The sequence below is a fragment of the Lagopus leucura genome, unplaced genomic scaffold, assembly GCF_019238085.1.
Source record: "Lagopus leucura isolate 7727_CA_CO unplaced genomic scaffold, USGS_WTPT01 Super-Scaffold_100004, whole genome shotgun sequence".
Classification (NCBI taxonomy): domain Eukaryota; kingdom Metazoa; phylum Chordata; class Aves; order Galliformes; family Phasianidae; genus Lagopus; species Lagopus leucura.
Window position 1 is genome coordinate 15,042,195 of NW_024962264.1, and position 20,614 is coordinate 15,062,808.

The 20,614-nt window shown below is 41.4% G+C and overlaps 1 protein-coding gene across 1 annotated transcript in view; it reads right to left on the reverse strand.

Annotated features, from left to right (window-relative positions):
* FRAS1 (Fraser extracellular matrix complex subunit 1) overlaps positions 1–20,614 on the reverse strand; it is a 163,980-nt gene that overhangs the window by 66,725 nt on the left and 76,641 nt on the right. Inside the window, exons 14-20 of the mRNA XM_042870531.1 lie at positions 15,898–16,041; positions 13,604–13,744; positions 13,045–13,185; positions 12,009–12,182; positions 9,363–9,503; positions 7,187–7,330; positions 352–504 (exon numbers count right to left, since the gene is read on the reverse strand). Of these exons, the coding sequence (XP_042726465.1) occupies positions 352–504; positions 7,187–7,330; positions 9,363–9,503; positions 12,009–12,182; positions 13,045–13,185; positions 13,604–13,744; positions 15,898–16,041 (1,038 nt within the window). The remainder of the gene's footprint in view (positions 1–351; positions 505–7,186; positions 7,331–9,362; positions 9,504–12,008; positions 12,183–13,044; positions 13,186–13,603; positions 13,745–15,897; positions 16,042–20,614) is intronic.

The following is a 20,614-nucleotide window of genomic DNA, read 5'->3' on the forward strand; positions in this document are numbered from 1 at the left end:
ACTACACAAACTGGAGACCTGGTTAACAGTCATATGGAACATCTCTGTTTGAAATTATCCCTGATTCTATTTGAGTAGCTCACTTACTCACAGAATGGACCTCAGAGTAGCCATCTCTAAACAGAACATCATGTATTGTCATTCTATTCCCTGTGCCACCGCCTTCGAGAGGTAGGATTTCCCACAGAGACAGAAAATCTGCCCCTCACCTCCTCCTCACAAATATAGCCCTACCTGCTACTCATTATAGTCCCAGTAGCTCAAGACAGTGGAGCACTGTGGATTAAACAATGTGTCTCAAGGATCTCTGCCATCCTGCTGCTACTTGAGGTTTCTACAGGGACTACTCACGTTTGCAGGCGCCGCTCTCTGTGTAGTATCCCACCGGACAGTCAGGAACGCAGTGATCCCCGAGGAGCAAGTGACGGGCGTTCTGGCACTTGAGACAGAGGCTGCCAGTGTCCCACAGGTTGGCCACACACTGACGGCACAAAGGATGGCAGTCTAAAGGAAGCAGGAGAACGGATACTGTCATCACAAGTGGACAAAACAGACCTGCTATTGGGGAACACTGCCAAGAACTCAAGGAAGGCATTACAAAAGGAAGACTAAATTTTCAGACCCTCTTACCTCTTAACTGGTACCCAAGGGCAAGATGTTGAGCACTGCACTCCCTAATGTCCCCAATCTATTCCTCAAGCTCTCAGCAATGTGTTTCCCCAAAGCGAAAACACTGCAATGCTCAGGAAGAGCACATGATGGGGATGAGGGCAAGACGAGAGGACTGCTGCTTGAATGTGGCAATTTCTGATTGCTCTCCTTTTAAACATGCACTCCCAGATGTTTGCAAGAGAGGGGATCAGAAACTACCACATTCATCCTGTGCTCCTCCTGAGCATCATGATGTCTTCATTCCTCCTCAGCAAACATTCTCTGCATCTCTCCTGTCCTACTGAAGCACACTCCATTCTATTTGCCCTTCAGTGAGCATGAGAAAACTGAGTACCAAAGTCAGTTCTAAGGCCTTTGTTTCTCCCAAGCCCTTCTCTGATTTTAGGTGCTTCTACCAACTGATTCACCTTTAACAAACACCCCCTTTTGAAGAACAAAGAGCACAACCTGTACAGCTGTACAATCTTCTCCAATGGTTAGTTCATCCTGATCAGATTTTCCCACACAAATGAGACATCCATACCCTGAAGAGGCCAAAGCAGACCTCAAAGCCAACAACAGCATTTAGAGTTCACATGAGAGAGCCTCTAAACCTTTACCTTTTCCTCTTTTTTTCCCAGCAGCACACAAACTCATGTCTCCTGACCTTTCCCTGAACCTAGGCACGTCGAAAGATTTTATAACAAACCTTCTGTATGCACAATGGGGCAGTGTAAGGCAACCTGGAGGCCAAATTAATCCTCATTATGGTAATTCAGAAAATTATAAAGGAAATGACGACTGTCTTGAAAGAAATGTAATTATGCGGCTTGATTCCAGTACCTGGCCTCTTGTCAGATTTCTACCAAAGGTTCAACTTTCTGTCTTTTGTCTGTTATGACAGCATTACTACAGATTGTCAGGCAATCTAAATTTACAAGCTGAAGACAGGTTCACATAGGAGTCTGGGGGAATTCTGCATCCATACCTGCAAGAGTATAATTGCAAATGTTGTCTAAACCCAATCTAATTTCTTCTATATGTTACATGCATGATCCTCACCAAACAGTGATGGAAAAGCACAGATGCAGCTCAGAAATCAGTACAATCCAGACTGCACACAGGATTCAAGGCTCTTAAAGCAGCTGCCTCCTTCACCTCTTGACATTACTCAGGATGTCTAATCTGCCTACTGTCTGTCCACAGTCCCAACCTTTCAGATGGGAAATTAACAGCCAGACAGGAGATAAAGGTGAGCAAAATGAAAGAGTACGCTTAAGACAGTGACCCTCTGAGTTCTCAATCCATCACTGTCAGGACAGCGGTAAGAAGAACAAAGCAGTACGTGAGGACACCCTTAAACTCAGTGACAGACCCCCAAACCTGCTTAAAGGGGTTACTGTATTGCAGATTCCTAACTCTCTACAGAAGAGCTTAATATAACCAGTGCACCAGCCTAAAGAGCATTTACACCCTTACCATCAAAGCAAGTCAAGGTCTCAAACCTGCCCTGCCATCACTAGAGAGACCTGCCATCTTATCTGCAGCCCCAATGAAGTAAGAAGGGACAGCAAACAGCTTGCCATAGAAATACAGTGCCTAATATCATATCATCCACAGGTCCCTGAGTATGTGATGTGATTGTATGTATAGAGCTGAAGGTAGGGGGAAAAGTTTTATGCACTTATGTTCAATAAATTAACAAATTCAAATAGTTTCTCATGCTTCCAAGTTCAGTTTCCAAGCTCAAAATAACACCTCTCAAGTTTAATCTCTTTCTGGAACCACTGGTCTCTATCATAGAGAAAATTCTGGCAAGAGACAGTAAGTAACTGAACATTCCAACTGTTTTTCAGTGACCGTGAACAAGGGACTCCTGTGTACCGTCAACAGGTTCCACAAGCAGAAAATAAAAATGGGACAGGGAAAAGCCAGGGTGCCCAAAGAACTAGTATCTTCTATAAATAACCAGGCTCTCCCAAACTATTGCTTAAACATCTATGTATCTACGAAACCAGGTACTGCTGCACTGCTGCAGTACAGTCTCCTCTGTTTGCTCCTAATGTGTTGAAAGAGATCAGCTACTGCTTTATAAGAAATCAGCCTCATCACTCTCTTCCTTCTTTGTAAATCTGCGGATCAAAGAACTCACAATATCAAAAAAAAAAGAAAACCTCCAGATGCTCATGGTGAATTTGAGGGACATTGGGGAACTAGTGACAGAGTAAAGGAAGAACTGAAGTACTTTGTTTTGGAAAAGATTATTTAAATTTTTCACAGCAGGCTCCCTCTGACATGAGGATGAAAAGAAGCAGAGTGTTTTCTTTATGCTTCTCAATAACAACTCACACTGGTATCTGTATCCTGCTTCTGCCTTCTTTCTGTCCAGACTCAATCCAGCTCAGCCAGCAGGCAAGTTACTGCTCGAGTGGTCTGGGATTCAAGAGGCTTTTATTGCAAGTCAGTGTGGTGTGACTACCCAATTCCATCAGATTTCTTTCAGAACCCAAACTGCACTCTTCAGAGCAGCACGTTACCACCTTGCTCACAGTCTAAAAAGAGTTTCCCTTTCTCATTCCCCTTCTTGTTTAATACCTTTATTGCTGACCTAGATGAGGGGATTGAGCGTACCCTCAGTAAGTTTGCAGACAACACCAAGTTGGGAGGTGGTGTCGATCTGCCTGAGGGTAGGGAGGCCCTTCAGAGGAATTTAGATAAGCTGGATCACAGGGCTGACCTGAATGGGATGAGGTTCAGCAAGGCCAAGTGCTGGGTCCTGCAAAAAACTCCAGCTCCAGCTCTTTGTAATGGTATCAATGTCTCTCTAAGAGTAGGGCAATAGCTCATTAATTTTACAAGGAGCTGAGTGTATTTCTTGTTCTATGTTCCTTCGGGAATTTTAAGAGCAAGGCAGAAAGGCTTGCTGTAGGCATCCTTCTGCATAAGCTCTTCTGGTTTATTTTTGAACATTTTTCACAACTGCACACAACATAAGAAAGCAAAGGCCCAAGCAGCTGAACACAGCGACTCGGAGTTTCCTTGCAAGGAAGACTATTTTTTCTAACTACTCTCACACCAAGTCAGGAAAAGACCAGTGATGAAGCCCCAAGACAAGCAGATGACCTATCCAAAGTACAAAAGCTAATGCTGGTTTTCCTAAGCCAGACAGGAGTTTTAGCAATGGTGCTATTTTTTAAACTGATGCTTGCAACAACATCCAGAAGCTAAATTGGATAAGCAGCTGAAAGAGGAAGAGAAACAAAAGAGAAAAACTAAGTATAGAGAAGACTTGAAAGTCAGCAGGGAACTGCTAAAGCCACAAATGTGTTCCTGTACATACACTTTAGATAAGAAATGATGTTTATGAATTCGGCATTCTAAAGAAAACTGACAGAAATTCAATGTGCCCAAGTACAAGTTGGAAAGACATCGATCCATTGAAACTCATGGCCATTTCGACTTTCTTTTGCTAACGTTTGAAATGCTTATTTGGTTAAATGTTATAAATAAGATTCTTTTTCTATTAACAAGGCAAACGTTCCAATCCTCATTCAGGTAACATGTACAATAATGACATTAATTCACAGGCAATGACTTGAAGTGACAGTTGGTTTTTTCTGCCCTATGAAATATTTTTCCTGCATGTCACCATAAAGTATGACAGGCAGCTGCACTGCATAGCAGTCCCTGTAAGTCAGAAAACAGTTCTGCCTGGAGGGTCAGAAATTAGACACAAATGGGAAGATAATTGGAAAAATAAATAAATTAAATACTACCTTGGGAAGCAAAGGAAAAAGCTTTGTTACATTCTGATGCATATTACATATCATTGAAGTGTCAGGGGTTTTAATGCTTGGTTTTACAGGACAGCTGCTCTTTGAACAGTAATTAATAACTTGCAAAGGCAGACTTAGTAGTTCGATCAGTGCTGAATTAAGAGAGTGAGTGTAATTGAACAAGCTGGATGTGGACTTTTGTGCTCGTAGCAGAATTGGCGACACACATCTTTTTCATAATCATCAGACATAAATTTGGCACAAAAATCAACACACCTAGAACTGCAGATCCAAGACCAAAGCACAATTTTATTTATTATTTATTCTGTATGGCAATAAATGACTGTCCTCCAAGGATTTTTAAGACTTCAGTTAGATAAAGAAACATCACTCCATCTACCTGCAAGATCCCATGGATGTGAAGAGTCCATATGATACAAAGACCAAGTGAGAATACATACTACCCTCTTAAAGACAGGACAAGCACACAAGTCACAGAGTTAGAGCAAAATCAGAGCTCATAAAAGGAACAGTGTCTCCTGATGTTCCTACTATGTTGGAGCTGCAAATCCTTTCCTTTTTTGGGGTTATAGATCCAAACATTGACACTCAATGATACCAGGCGCTATGAATCAAGCCTTGAAAACACATTTCTAGCTTGAGAAGACAGCTCTCCAAACAGTGAATCCCATTCAGGGTTTCATACTCGAAAGTAAACTCTGCCACTTTGTAAGGAGAGGCTGCATCACCAGAACAAAGCTTGTTAGTTTGCAAGGAATGGATGCATCATCGGATTGCAGTTCAGTTGGAGCCCAGAAAGCCAAGCAAGGTTCTCTGCAGGTGATTCATTGCTGTCAGAGTAACGAGCCTGGAGGTCAAACCATGCCCTCCACATTGCTTGCATGACCACACAGTTTGCAATTTCTTCTCCTCATGATTGCCAGGCATTGTGGTGTTTACCTATTCATTTGGGAGCATGCTTATTGCTTCGTGGCATTTCTACAAACTTACAGGAAACAGTCACATAAAAGGAATAATTAAAGCACATAGCACGCATCCAGCAGCAGAGAAAACATTCCTGAGATAGAATCCTGGTTTATGATAAATAGTATATACATTTTTTTTTAATAAATAAAACTTACAGCTATAAGATCATGTTTCCAGCAGCCTTTTTCACAGGAAACATAATGCAAAGTAACGGGAAAAAAAGGTGAAAGATATAAAGTGCATACAGCTATGATGTTATAGGACATTAATGAGCATCATTATAGCTCCCGAAATTTTACAGGGCAGAAATAGCTCATCACACTGAAATTACTTTTTGAATTACTTGCTGAATTACTTTCATCATATAATTACTGGACTACATGAAACATCTTGACTCCCCACTCTCACTTTCTGTTTATCTAGGAATTTCAGGGGATATTTTCCTCTTCTCAGATATTCTGTTCTGCCTCCCTTCTTAGACTGAACAATAACTGTTGTTTACAAGGAAGGTGAAAATAAAATAATCTTCAGAGAGGAAAGTAAGCATTTCATTAAAAAAAAAAACAAAACTCAAGAACACATAGTGTAAGCAAAAATAAGTCCCTATGAAAGGGAACCATCTAGATTAAATTGAGAATGATAGCCTCTCAGTGGATACATTTACTACATTTATTGCGTTTTTCCCTTTTCTTAGGATTCTGTATCTCATATGGTACTGTTCAACCTAGCATAAGACTCAAATACTAAATCTTTTATTGATAAAGAAAAAAATGGCTTGATAAAGCTCAGAAATTGCTGGAGCTCTTCCCAGGATATGTTTATATGCATCTGTGTGATGGATTAAAAGTGATTTTTCTTTTTAAACAAGTAAATGAAATCAGTGGCTTTTGATGATAGGCTTAAGTGCAGGCATCAAGCACCCACAGTGTATAACCCCTGTGCATAAATCCTATTATCTCTCAAAAATGCACACAGCAATCCTAGCTGTGCCAATTTTTCTTTAGAGCCCCCAGAAATTGCTTCTCTGAATCACAAACGTTTCCTTAGCTCACTTCAGTGAAGCTCTGTGCAGGACCTAAGCAGCCCTCCTTGCTCTGGGCCCATTAGGGACCCACATCTCTGAGAAGAGACCCCAGCCCTGGTAACTGCCACCTAGCACTACCAGGTGTTACAATTACCTGAGGCTGCTCCATCCCAGGCAAAGCCAGTGCCAGCCTGCTGCAGAGAGAATTCAGGGAAGGAGAAAAGCAAGCACGATGCCTTTAATAAGCACAGGGTGCTCTCACAGACTGGAAGGACAGGGAATGCACTGACAAGCCCAGTGTAAAAACCAGATTGCAACAAGATGCAGTTACATACTTGGCCTAGTAAATGCAGCTGCAGCCCATCCTACTCTTAAAAACATATTCATTAAGTTATTATTAACGATATGAATGCTCTATTGATTGCCAGGTATACCAGTCTGTACATGTGATCTCAAATCTTCAAACCAGCAGCAAGGCTGGCAGAAGAGCACCTGACTCCCCCTCCCTTCCACCAGCTTTACACAATTTGCAATTAATTTCATGCAGCTCACAAAAGACGCGTACAGCAGGAATGGCCAGAGGCTTTGCTGTGTACTATGTACACTGGGGAGTTTCCTAATGGTTTCTACATGATATTTCACCCACAAAAGGCATTTTGATTTCTTCCTGGTGCGTGCCTGAGTAGCTGGCAAATGCTACAGAAAGACCATCCCTATGTATGACCCAAGGCCATCTCCTCTTACTTACCCACACAATATCCCACCAAGTTGAGATACTGCTCTTCCTTGCAGCTAGTCCTGCACCTTCCAGCAGCCAGAGTTGCGTGGGGATGGCAGGTTAAGCACTCCAAATCAGAAGGGCCATGGCATGTCTTGCATGATGGATGGCAGGCTGGGTAAGCAAATCATAATTGTTGTAATGCTGTTGGTATAGTCTATCTTATATTCTTCCCTCCCCAGGAAAATAGCCTTTACAATAATCATTTACTCCTACAAAACATGGACATAAAACAACACTCAAAGCATCAGTGACTGGTGAGTCATGGTTTGGAAGGCTCTTATAACCACACTTTGACTAAATGAGATTAAAACAAGGAGTTGAAAACTGAAGAAAAAAAAAAACAAAAAACATTTATTCTCTGTGTTAGTCAAGGTATAGAAGTACACATCATACCAATAGATTGTCCCCTTTTATTCCTCCCCCTCTAGCATACATATAAGAGAGAGTGGGACTGTACAAACATTATACTGGCATGAGTTGGTATTTACAAGTGGGGAAATGAGGAAGGGTTTCTGCACAAACCCTCCCAAAGTGAAACCAATAAAATGTGAACGCTGTGCCAGCTCGTTAGTTACTCTGTCTCCCAAAAGCTAAACAAAAGCATTGCAAAACAAGCGATTAAGATTGCTCAACAATATTTCATTCAGACTGTTTTTGTATCTTTCCATCTTTACAGCCAGATGCCATATTTCCATGATTTCCACGCTAGATCTGAGGGAGACAGAAATACTACAGCTAATGATCTGTAAAAATATCTTAGAAATTACTTTAGAAACTTTTCCATGAATAAAGCAAACAACTTCAAAGTCTCCCACCTCAGGACTCCCCCAGGCTACACACAATTGCTCACTCCCCACACAGAAGATGAGCTTTTCACAGCTGCCATAGCATACAGCGCCACTGTTTAAGACCTAATGCACCAAGTCCCATTGCCTTCTCAGCTTCTCAGAGATAACGCCTGTGAATTGAGTGTTTAGAAAATTAATTCTTTTTAGACAAACCTCTATTAACTGAGCTTCACTGTTCAAAAATTGCCAGATACAAGCTGGCAACATAAAGATATCACTTCCCTGACACTGAAGTTTTGTTTCTAAGACATATGGGATCCAGACTCACATAATACAGCAGTCACCTCAGCTCTAAGGTGGCAAAGCACAGCCTCAAAATTGATGAACGTTTATAACAATAAATACATTTACAAGAAATGAATACATTTACTTGTCAGACTGTTTTTCCTCGGACAAACAAATTGAATAAACACAGCCATGGACTATAGAAGCAGTTCCCTTCCCTAAACTTGAGGCCTCCAAGGGCAGAATCAAATACAACTTCAGCAAATTTATCTTACTGCCAAAACAGATGCAGGGAAGCCTTACTCAATGAATCTATTGCAAAACAACAGACAGCTTTCAAATGACCCTGAGGAGACTAATCAGATTTCAAATGCCTGCATTTCCCCATCCACTGTACAGAAAAGCTAATAATGAATGGCGCACCCCAAAGGCCACAGTTTTCTGCAAGCAGCATAGAAGATGTAATTATCGCAGTCACTTGGAAGGTCAGAAGTCAGAGCTATCTGTTGAAATGAGATCAAACAACCTGAATGAGAAGGCCACTTGCTGACCAGCGGACAATGCTAAGACACAAATAACACTGTACTTGCTACTGGTCAAGCACGTCCATAGAGGTAATGGCTTTTCTCCCGTATTTGCAGAATTCCTTCTTTTTAAACCCTGCCTCATAACAAGCAGTGGATTAAAAATGAAGCTAAAGCTAATTCAATGTGCTTATCTAGCCAAAGAAAAGTAGACACGTTTCAGAGCTGGCCAGTAAGACCTTTTCTACAACAGTGCTGGCTTAGAACTTCATCCAAGCCTAGTGAAAAGAAAAGCAAAATATTTTCAGGAAAGCTGTCCATGGGAGTAAAACTGATTATAATTTATGATTCAATCTGTATGCTTCCCTTCCATTTGGAAGAAATTCCATTTCCCAAAATTGGACCAATCTATTCTCCCCTGAAAATACTTAAATAGCCTCATATAAATCTGACAGCATCTCTAATTACATTCAGAAATGCATTACAGAAAATGCACACAATGAAATTCAGCAGTATAAGCTGCAGGTGCCTGCACTACGCACTTACAGGAGCAGTGATCTTGCTGGCTGAACAACCCCTCTGGACACCTGGAGAGGCATCTGCCCTCGAGCAGGAGGTGTGAAGACAGACAGGCTGTACAGTCCTGGGAAGTGTTCCCTATGCAGCCTGCACAGGAGGAGTGGCACTCTGCAGGGAAGCAAAAAACAAAAAGACAGAAGCGAAAAATCAATTTATCTCTCTCTCTTTTGCTACTGTCCTTGAGTACAGCAAGATTGCTTTGTTCCCAAAGAGAACAGGAAGGTGTTTCCTTCGCAGGATTCTCTATTTTATAAAAGGTAGAAAGGGCAAGAATGCAGGAAGACTGTACAGCACGTTTCTGGAAGATAGGAGCAACTGCATACTTAATTGCTTTGCACCCATGCAGTTCATCTCCAAAATGGAAAGCTCACGCACAACAACATAATATCATTCTCCTCCCTCTAAGAGCTCTGGGTCTTGCAGACTCAGAGTCCAAAATCATCTTTCGCTATCACCCTACAGTTATCCCAGGAAGGATTTTCCATCCAGCACCACTGGACAGTTATCATCAGTCATTCTGGAGTAGTCAGAGTTGGGTTGGCTGCCTGACTTTACAGCTAGCAAAGTGAATGTTCATTAAAAGGATTCAGCAAGAAGGATGAGAGTGCAGTTACAATGTCAAGACTTTTCCACTTTAGCCTTTACTGGTACTGATTCTAAAAAAAGTCAGTTTAAAGTAAACAATCTGATGAAATAAAAATGCAAACTGATTATCTAAAAAAACCTACTCATTTTAAGAGTAGTGGCTCAAGAACACAGATTCAACTGCGTGTTAAACACGACAGAAAACTTCCTGCCTTCTAAGGAGATAAGACAAACACAGGGTTGGAGAGAATAAAAGAAAGTAAATGATTTATTTAACTACTGTTAGCTGCCTGTCAGAGTTATCATAAATGCTGTGTCTTTAGGACTATCTCTGTCTCAATGGACTCGAACCAAATCAGAGAGAAATTTCTTAGTTTCAGCAGGGAAACCTGCTGGACAGGTGGACAGAAATATTTCTGTAGATTGGTTGGAAATTCACAAGTACAGAGGTAAAAAATGCAAAACCAACACTGTAACCTACATATGAATGCACTTTTTTTCCTGCATAGACAGTGTAGGCATGTAATGTCTGCTGTGGGTTTGCATTTTCAAAAGGATAGATCTGTAAAATTTGTATGAGAATTTAGATGGGTAGCTCTAAGTCTGAAATGGTGAGTATTCATATCCTTCTGCAATAAATCAAATTACCACTCTAATCCCTTTACTAATACAGAAGAGCTAATAAAGTGAGGTTGTACTGACATTCTTGCTCAGTGACATAATTAAGTGCTGTCACCGAACTCTGCTCAGTCCTGTCTGTGCAGGTCTGTTCACCCACTTGAGGCAACGGTATATGGATTTATTTATTTAGTTTCTATACCATAACCTGGATTCAGACAAAAAAGCCCATTCTCTGCCAAGAGACAGACACTGCATGAATTGGGAGGTTCTGCATTAATGCCTTCAGGAGCCAGTCCAAAGTACTGAAACTTTAGTAGCTTGTGTAGGTCACTGATAAAAGACAGAACCATTCCATACAGAAATTACATTTCTTCCTTTTGAAAGAGCTACTAAGGCAAAAACAAACAAACAAACAAAAACAACAAAAAATAAAATAAAAAAAAAACAACCCTCTCCCCCCCCCCCGGGAGGGTCCCCACAAACTCCTGTCAATTTGATAAAACACAATTTAAAAAGAATTTATGTTGCGTCCACTTCCACTTCCAAAAAATATTGACCAGGAAGAAACAGCCATCAGTTGTGCTATTACTGATGTTGTTATTGCTATTCCATCATTCAAATGCTGTAGATTCACTGTCTCCCTGATGGCTCTTTTCACATAGGGAAAACATTTCCTCCCATTAACTTCTTTCTCCTTTGCCTTCTGGTGGTCTGTGTTACTGTGAGAGATTCTGTCTCATTCAGAATCATCCTGAATCCATGTGCATATTTTCAAGATACGGCAATGAGTTTGTTGTACTGACGTTCCATATGGCTGCCACAGTTGGACTATACAGAGCCTGAACGACTAGCTGATACACTCAGACAATATTCTGCAGTGGAATCTCACAACAGTGGGAACGCATGCATATATCCTAGTGAACACATCTTAGCCTCTCTTCTAAACTGCAGCCTTCATGGAAATGCTTCCTACTTGGCATTTCAGGAGCAGTGCTAGGACATATGCTGCAGGGCATGCATCAGAAGAGCTTTCACAAAAGAAAAGACTGCTGAGGGATTTTTTGACCAGCTACAGGGCTAAAAGTGGACAAAAGCTCAGTCTTTTCTGAACAAGGCTTAACGACTGATCCTGCTTAAAAATAATCAATGGTAAAAATCTTACACTCAAATTGAAAGAAAAGAAAGCTGCTAAGGTGACCAGACCAGAATCAAATCATTAACAAACAAAAAAACCCAGCAACAACCAAATCCTTTACATGCAAATTACATGCAGAGTGTATTTTCCTCCAGAAGTGTTACAGAGGAACTCAAAGCATACTAGAAGCAAACATAGTACGAAGTGACCAGAAACATAAAATTCAGCACAGTGCTTAAAGCCTCAAAGAACAGTTTCCATCCTCAACTCACGTCTGCAGACTCCTGTGACATCCAGGTAGAACTGAGCCTGGCAGTGTGAGAGGCAAAAGCCGTGCACAGCTCCTTCCACAGGTTGATGGGGCTGCAGCACATCCTCTGGTGCCCAGCACTGCAGGCAATGAGAGGCCTCTGGGCCAACGCAGGTACGGCAGGATGGGTGGCAACCTGTGCATGTGTAAAGAGAGCAGTCAGAGACACAGCTCTGAGGAGAGATGTCTCACAGAGATGGACAAGGCCCAATACCCATGCAAAGTCAGGCATCTTGTAAACAAAAACTGAGAAAAAAACTGGTTCAAGCCCTGTGGTCCTCTTTCCAGTTTTGCACTGCGGTGAACAGTCTGACAATCAAAGAGCTAACCAAGCAGCCACGTCTTGCAGCAACTCACATGCTAAGGAATTTCTTCCATAAACAGACGGAGTGCCGTATCATCTATGATTAAACAGGGAAATACTTTGCTGTCACACTTTTAAAAGAACAGATCTTCCCTTCAATAAAGTTGACAAACAGTTGGATGAAAAAAAAACAACCAACAACCTTGATTGCTAGAGGCACAGTATTACAATGTTCCTTTAATTTCTGGAGCTGGAAACATGAACATAATCTCACCATTAAGACAGCTAGAAATAACAGTATGATGGGCTTAAAGGAAGCAGAAATACATCTCCTGAATTTTCAGGTTTTCCACTGTTGCAAAATATATTAAGTATGTGTATTTTATTCACCTCTTCAATTGTCTCAAGAAAATTTTGCAATTGATAGCAATGTGTGCTTATTTCAAGAGCACGGAGAAAAGAAACTTCCCCAAGATCAGTAAATCTTGAAGGTGTAAAACTACAATGTATTTGGGAACATTTGATTTTTCTCAAAATGGAAAACAATCAGTAAGCAAACATGGAAATGACTCATTTCTTGACCAGCAATAAGAATCAGTGTCACAGTTGAATGCTCTGAGCACAGCCAACAAAAGCCAATACAAATACATCAACTCTCAGCAGGTGAGGAATTCACTCAAATTACAGAGCTTACCCCTGCAAATGTTGTGATCCTGATAAAAGCCCACTCCACAGCTCTGCAGGCACTGGCCCTGGTGCAAAGCCAGAGGAAGGGAACAGGAGGTACAGTGAGTGGCCAGAGGTCCCTCACACGTGGAGCACGAATCATGACAAGCTGATAAAAGAAACAAGCACATGGAACTGAAATATTCTGTTTTCCCTCCTTGCAAATTGTGTTGCTGACTACAGCATCCTCCAGCCAACTGTGAAAACTGCCAGCTGGGAGGATATTCAGCTGTGTGAACTAATGAGAGCAGAAGAGCACTACTAATAACCAGTAACACAGTAATAACTCCTACTCATACTACACTGCAAACATTTATCTCAGTTTGTCTTAATATGTTTCACAAGGCAGAGGTTATTTAAAACAATCCATCATAAGAAAACCCCCAAAGAAAATAATAAACAACGTTCCCCATGCTCAATTCTGTGATCTTAAAATTTCCTCCCCAAAGACAAACATTTGAGGAACAGAAGACATGTGAAGAGTTCCTTGAGAGTCTTAAGAAAGCTCATGCAAATATGCCTCTTACCCCTGCATTTTCCATTGCTGCCTGGGAAATATCCACCTGGGCACTCTGAAACGCACTTCCCGTTGTGTAACACTTTATCTGAAGCACAGGTTAAACAACTGGGCTGGGCTGCACTGCACGTTTCACAGGACCGGTCACAAACTACCAAAGAGGGGAGCTCATTAATGAAACACACTCAATAAGCTAATAACAGAAACATCAAACCAACCAGATAAATAAAGTAAAGTAAACCACCCCGTCTTTTAAACGGCACCTTTTAAATGATCCTCACCAGCATCAGCAACCTCTCACAGTATCCTGGAATAAGTAGTGACATTCACAGAGGGAGACGTGCATGTACAGACATGTATACAGACTGACCTATGCAGTGTCTAGGACTCCTAAGTACAAATACCAGCAATAGCTCCATAGCCATGCTCCCTCCAGCTTTTGCTGCCCACGCAGAGGAATGCTTGGATGGATTACAGAAAGGAAAACTTACAAATCCCATCAGGCTTCTGTTCTCTACAAGCAGGTATTTGGAGTGAAAGGTCTGCATTTTCGTGCCTAGATCCAACTGCTACCACTGCAGGTTGTTTCTGGTGTTACACCCAGCAATGGGAAGGGGGGGGAGGATCTCATTGCTGCCTTACAACATCCATCACCCTGCTTGCACCAGACTTACCTTCTATTTGGTCAGCACACTCTCCAGATCCAAAAGAGTTTTCATCTCAACAGCAACGTTATCAGCTAGGTTGCTGAGGCACAACTATATTAATGCTCTGACAATCATTGTAAATGACTCTGCCTCCCTGTAACTTCTGTATGTGCAACGCTTTAAGCTGAAAATGGACAACAACTCTACATAAAATTGCATACAGATCAGACACTAAAATCTCTTATTTTCCTCTTTCGTAATAAAAAATTCGAACAACTACTTAGTGAATCAAGAGGTTTACATGTCCTGGGACATACAGAAAAAGACTCTCCAGATAGTGTTGCATTTTTCTTTCCTGTTCACCAGTGGTCCTACAAATAAACCACCTCACAAATGTAGATAACTGTACAACAAACATACTTCTCAGACTGTTCAGGAAGTAAAAGATGGAAGAAAAATTGAGCAAAAATTTACCAGTTTCCCCCCTCTTCCTCTTTGCTACAAATCAAAACTACAAGCACAAAATTGCATCTAAAATCAAGCATGATAATGTTCCTAATCAATTTCTGTGGTCAGTATTTTCCCAGGCAGTCAGTTCTGAAGTTAACTGACTTGTTGTTCAAGAGAAACAGTATGAAACTCTGGCTTCCTTAAGTCAGCAGCACTATTGCTGCCGTGTATTCAGCATGGCCAAGAATAGTACGTGTCTGATTTTTGTTTATTTTCACCAGTAAGACAGCTTCACTTTAAAACAGCTTACAGATCTCCAGCTGGGTATCAAAATCAGTGCTTTTGGAAGATGATAAAAAACCTGAGTTCTGGTGGGTGTGAGGAACATCTGTGCAGTTTTGAGGGATTTTTTTATTGCACTGGCAAAAAGTAACAAAAATGGTTAAGCTGCACCTGGATAAAATTTCACTTTGAGCCTACATAATTTTTAGCTACAGAAGCAAAATTTCAATTCTGCACATTTCAAAACACACGCTTATAACATTTACTGGGGCAGTGGCCAAAATTTTATCCATGTGCCACCAGTTTTAGGCTTTCCCCCTAGCTAGCTGTGCCATAGCTAGTAACATTATTAACTATGCCAGCAAGTCCTTCAAAGAAGCTGGAGGTGGCTGCCAGTAGAAACATGAGCTTGGTCCAAATGATTGCAGAAAATTTTAGATTATTTATTTGAGTTTTTTTTTTCCCCTTTGTGATCTGTTTGGTTGAGATTTTGATTTTTGCCTCTAGCCTTCTCTTCCTCCTCTTCTCACAAACCTTCCTAGCTCCCAAGTCTCACCCGTTGTTCAGGTATTAGTTACTGTGACGCTGAATTACAATCAAATTTACAGAAATCTGCTGGCAAGGGCCATTTTTCTTTCCGCAGATAAATGGATTTGTCAAGCCCTCAAAAACAACTCAGTTAGGCTTTCAAGCTGTTCAATGAGAGAAAAACCTTAAACCTTTCAGCATCTGATTAGCTTAAATGAATTAATAATCTTACAAACAAACAGCAGCTTTCCTTATCTGATTTATATGCACAAGGTGCATCTGGCTTCTTACACATTAATAAAATCACAACTGCTGCATGGCTGAATGAAATACTGATTGCATTTTTGCAGAGCATTTCTCAAACTTCTTGCAATGGAGAAAGAAAACAGGCATTTACCGTTGCAGATTCCGTCCTTCTCATAAAATCCCTTTCCACAGCTGGCCACACAGAACCCTGCTTTTAGCACATGCGACGTGTCCTTGCAGGAGAAACAATTGTTGTCAGCAGGTCCCCAGCACGAGGAACAGGACTCGTGACAAGCTGCAGGAAAGAAAGGTAAAAGATTAATAAATGATCGACTTTCAGTCTTCTTTTTAAACTGAAGAATTTGCAGCAATTCATTTTTCTGCAATTCTGCTCCTCAAATCTAAAGGCATCCACTGCTTCAGAAAAGAAAAAAGAAAAAACAGAAGATCTCTGCTTTTCTTATACTAGTATTTTCATCCATCTCATCTCAGCGGCAAGATTTACATCACCATTTTGTACACGCACTGTGACACCTAACATGCTTCAGCATTGTCTCTGTAGCTGTAATCAGATTAGAAGAGTGTTTGTAACATGACTAAAAGAGTGTTCGTAACACCTAAGTCCTGTTCTTCATTGTGCTAGAGAGAAGATGCATCCCTTTGCTGAGTAGGAATACTAGCAGCATTTCTCCCTGTGTGAGCCACGTATCATGGCTGGGATATAGCAGTGTTTTGTGTATGTCTGAAGTCTTATCACATCCCTGCAATGAAGGAAAGTCAAAATGCCCTTTTTCAGGCACAAGGGCATAGCAACATATAGGCCAAAATGTCATCCTCAACCACGATGATGTCTTGCAGTTGAAGTCATAGCTGTAAGGAAATCAACTCCGCCTACCAAAGCACATGTTGAACGAGCCACCATATTCAAAACTCTGCAAGTTCAGCTATGAGGAAAATACAGCCCATTATGGTTCCGTTTATGGAATTTGTGAAGCAGATGCACATTAAATCCCATGCTATCAGTGCTTACATGAACTGCACTAATTACAGTTCTTTTAGAGATTAGATTTTTTTTTCATTATTACATCCGGAAGTGTTCTTAAATTTATTCTTTCACAATGAGGCAGGTACATGAGAACCACAATAGATAGGAGAAAATAGCACTATATGACATTTGCTCTGTATCAGTGAACATGTCTGAAGTTGCAGCCACACAAGAAAAACTCACCAGTGAGTAACTAAAAGTATGCTTACATGTGGAGCAGTGACAAAAGCAAACACCTTCCTGCCAAAATAAACCCCCTAAATGAGTGACAATTCATCTTCTCCCCAGTAACAGGAGAGAATGAAGTGCTTCCATTCCAAGACCATGCCTAATATTTCTGGGCAAGGGCAGAACAGAGGAGGAATGATTATGCAGGACAGCACACAGCTGTAAACATGCTTACAGCAAAAGAGCTATCACCAGTATTCCCCTCTCACTTTTGTTCTGCATGATTCTTATGCTTCTTCTGTCTGCCTGAGGCTATAATTGCTCTTGTAGTTTGTTAATTAACGAGACAGAGCACCTATGTTTATGCTTATATATGAGTCACACTGCCCAGAAGATAAACACCCTATCTCAGTGGATCTCATTACTCCCCAAAGCAGGGAAGCATTATCATCTCCATCTCATAGACAGGCAACTGAAACACAGATGTGACATGAAATACACAGGGTTGGAAAAGGGTGTGTTTAGGGGCTAAGATACAGGATAGACATCCAGCATTTGGTCTTTCGACCTTCTGCATGCTTTCTTCTCCATAATTCTACCTTTCATTAGTTTACCTTTTCTCATCATTTTCTTTTATTGCCTTATAATTAGCTGTTTGCTTTCTCCCTTCTCACCTTCCTTCATGGTTTTTCCCTGCATTATGCTAGATTTCTCCACAATGCTCTGACTATTCTGTCTGAATATTTCTATGTGAGAAGTCTGTCATAAGGATGTTGGGCATTTTGCACCTGATAGGATTTCTCCCACTGACTCCTACAGCAAGGTGAACTGGTACATATGCCAAGACTATCAAGTGCATCTAATTGTGGATGAATCACAATGCACTGAATACTAGACATCCCATTTGAAGGCAAAGACCCAGCACATTTTTTTGCTCCAGTCGATAATTTCCTTTGCTGATGAAAAGCTCCATCTCATTCCAGCTTGGATGATTCTCAGGGCATGTTCACACTTGCAAATTAACTTCAGATATGAGTTCATGCTGTAAATTCCTAGGTACTGAATCGTCCTCACTTCACCTTCCAGTCGGGACTATTTTGCTCCTCTAAGCTCACTGTACCTTTCAACACTTTTCTGAAAGGATGGACACAAGGACTCAATCTTCTAATAATACACTCCCCACTGCACAGCTTGACTTCTTCACTGTTAACCTGCCTAAATTTGTTAACACATCTGAAGTTACACAGTTATTTTCAGAAATTCTCATGTCATTTCTGTAAACACCATTCTTTTCCAAGAAAGGCTAATCCCTCCTGGCAGCCTGGCCTCAAAACTCTGTTTAAAAAACAAACAGCCTTGCACACTGTATTAAAAATGCCCTTTTTTATTAAAGACAGGTCAACTAGGCAACTGTGATTTGGCTCTAAGACTGCCCTCCCACTGGGCACCATTCACTGCATGTAGCAGATCAAGTACTCTTGAGTAGCTTCTCTCCTCTATATATTCTCCCAAGCAGCTGCCCTAAGCTGTGCTATGTGTAGGGCAAAATAAAGACTTGGCCTCCTTCTAGAGCCACACATTCTGCTGAGTGTAACTCTTACTATAAACAGCTCCATGCTGGGAAAGCTGTTTGGTATGATTGGAGTTACGTTCCAGGCTCTTCTCTGGAGCTAGGTCCCAGTAGGATCGCCTCTGTCAAGTCCACACACAAATGTTCTGCTGGGATTTTGTCACCACTACCACCGTTCTCACCTACAGCTAAGCATGATGCTTTCTCTCAGCTCACCTTCCCTTCTGGCACTGGCCATCTTAAGCCCAACTACAGACAAATGGCTATAGGGCTAGCAGAGCAGCTGACAGTTCAGACCAGCTCACAGATCCTGTTCTCCACAACAAAAGAAACTCATTATAAATGTTACTTTAAACACAGCCAGCAGGAAAGGGATGGAGACAAGATGTAAAGATATTCTACAGAAGGGAGCTAACAGCATTCCCTATGCCATACTTTAAGTGGGAAACCTGTAATGCCTAGAGTTGAACCAGGTAATGATACAAAACTGTGAAGTCTGCAGCCTGCATGAGTTTAGGATCTTACTTTTCTCTCTCTCTCTCTCTCTCTCTCTCTCTGTTGGTTGTCACAGCTCTCTGTACTGATCCTGCAAAACTACTTCAGTGTATCACAGCAGCTTTCAGGCCCTTTAATGAGGCAGCCGTTGTTTTGAAATCATAAAAGCATAGAATTGCTCAGGTTGGAAAAGACCTTACAGATCAAGTCCAACCGCAACCTAACCAAACTACGATAACTCTAACAACCCTCCACTAAATCATGTCCCTCAGCACCATATCCAAATGGATTTTAAACACACCCAGGGATGGTGACTCAACCACCTCCCTGCGGAGTCTATTCCAGTGCTTAACAACCCTTTCTGTAAAGAAGTTTTTCTAATTCTCCAAGTCCTTCACAAGCCTTTTTGCATTCCTAGAAGGGAAATGACTTCTGTAGTTTTTCAGTTACAGTGAGAGAAATGAAGTACATCCTACTGGAAGTCATCACACCTGAAAACTCACAATGAATTTGATAAAATGCTTGGAAACAGATCCTCTGGAATCCAATCTACAGAACACTGACCAGGCCCACATGGTTTCTTTCAAGCAGGAGATGTAAGAACTGACGTTTGGAAGAAGGCATGGAAAGGAGAAGGAATGCAACTCGATTTTAGCAAGAGAGATATATGTAGCGTTTGGGAGAACAGTAAATGACTCAAAGCAGAAGATCGGTAACTATTTCCTCAGGTTGGCTTACAAAAGAAAACAGGTTTGCAGTAAACCTCAGCTCTGCTTTGCAAGCCCTCCCTGCAATCGTGCTCCACAGTCTCTTCCGATACAGCCATATCTGTATGCAAAGTGACACATGGCTCCAGGAGGTATCAATTAACAGTTTCCAGATGACAAACAAGCAGAGCCTTATTCCTGCTCCTACAGATACAATCCTACACTTCTTGTGCTCGCAGCAAAAGGCATTATTTCCATGTATTGAGGATCATTTTGACACAAGTGCAGCAGCTACCTAATTCATTTGTTCTGTTTGACATCAGATGGCACAGCCATAGCTGTGGAATCTGTTGGTGTGGCTGAGACAGCAACTCAAACCCATTCCTGCCCATTATATGTACTTGTACACACCCAGCCTGCAGAGGCTTTGCTCTTTCAGCACTGGATCACTGCCAGACTCCACAGCTGCTTGTTGCCCAAACAGCCAGTCACCAGACTCACTGAAAAAGCAGGGGGGAAAAAATGGAAGCATTCAATGAGCCACTGTCAGCTAAAACATCTTTGCCTGGAGCAACTAAGTGGCTGTGAGAAAATGTGTCAACAGAAGCATTGCCAGGAAGCTGTTTTCACCCTTCCTTGCTATTATCAGTTCAGATTCAGTAGGCGTCATTTTCTATTCGCTTTTCTCTTCAGTGTGAATGGACACGTGTGCAAGATTCCGCACCTTATCCAGAGACTGCTGCAAGAGTTGGAATGTGTTTTTGCAGTAAAAGTTTCTAATATCAAAGTATAGGCCCTCACTAAACTTGTAACCTTCTTATAAAATGGCTGCATATGTTACTTTTCACAAAAAAATTGCTGAGGCAGAGACTGGCACAAGATA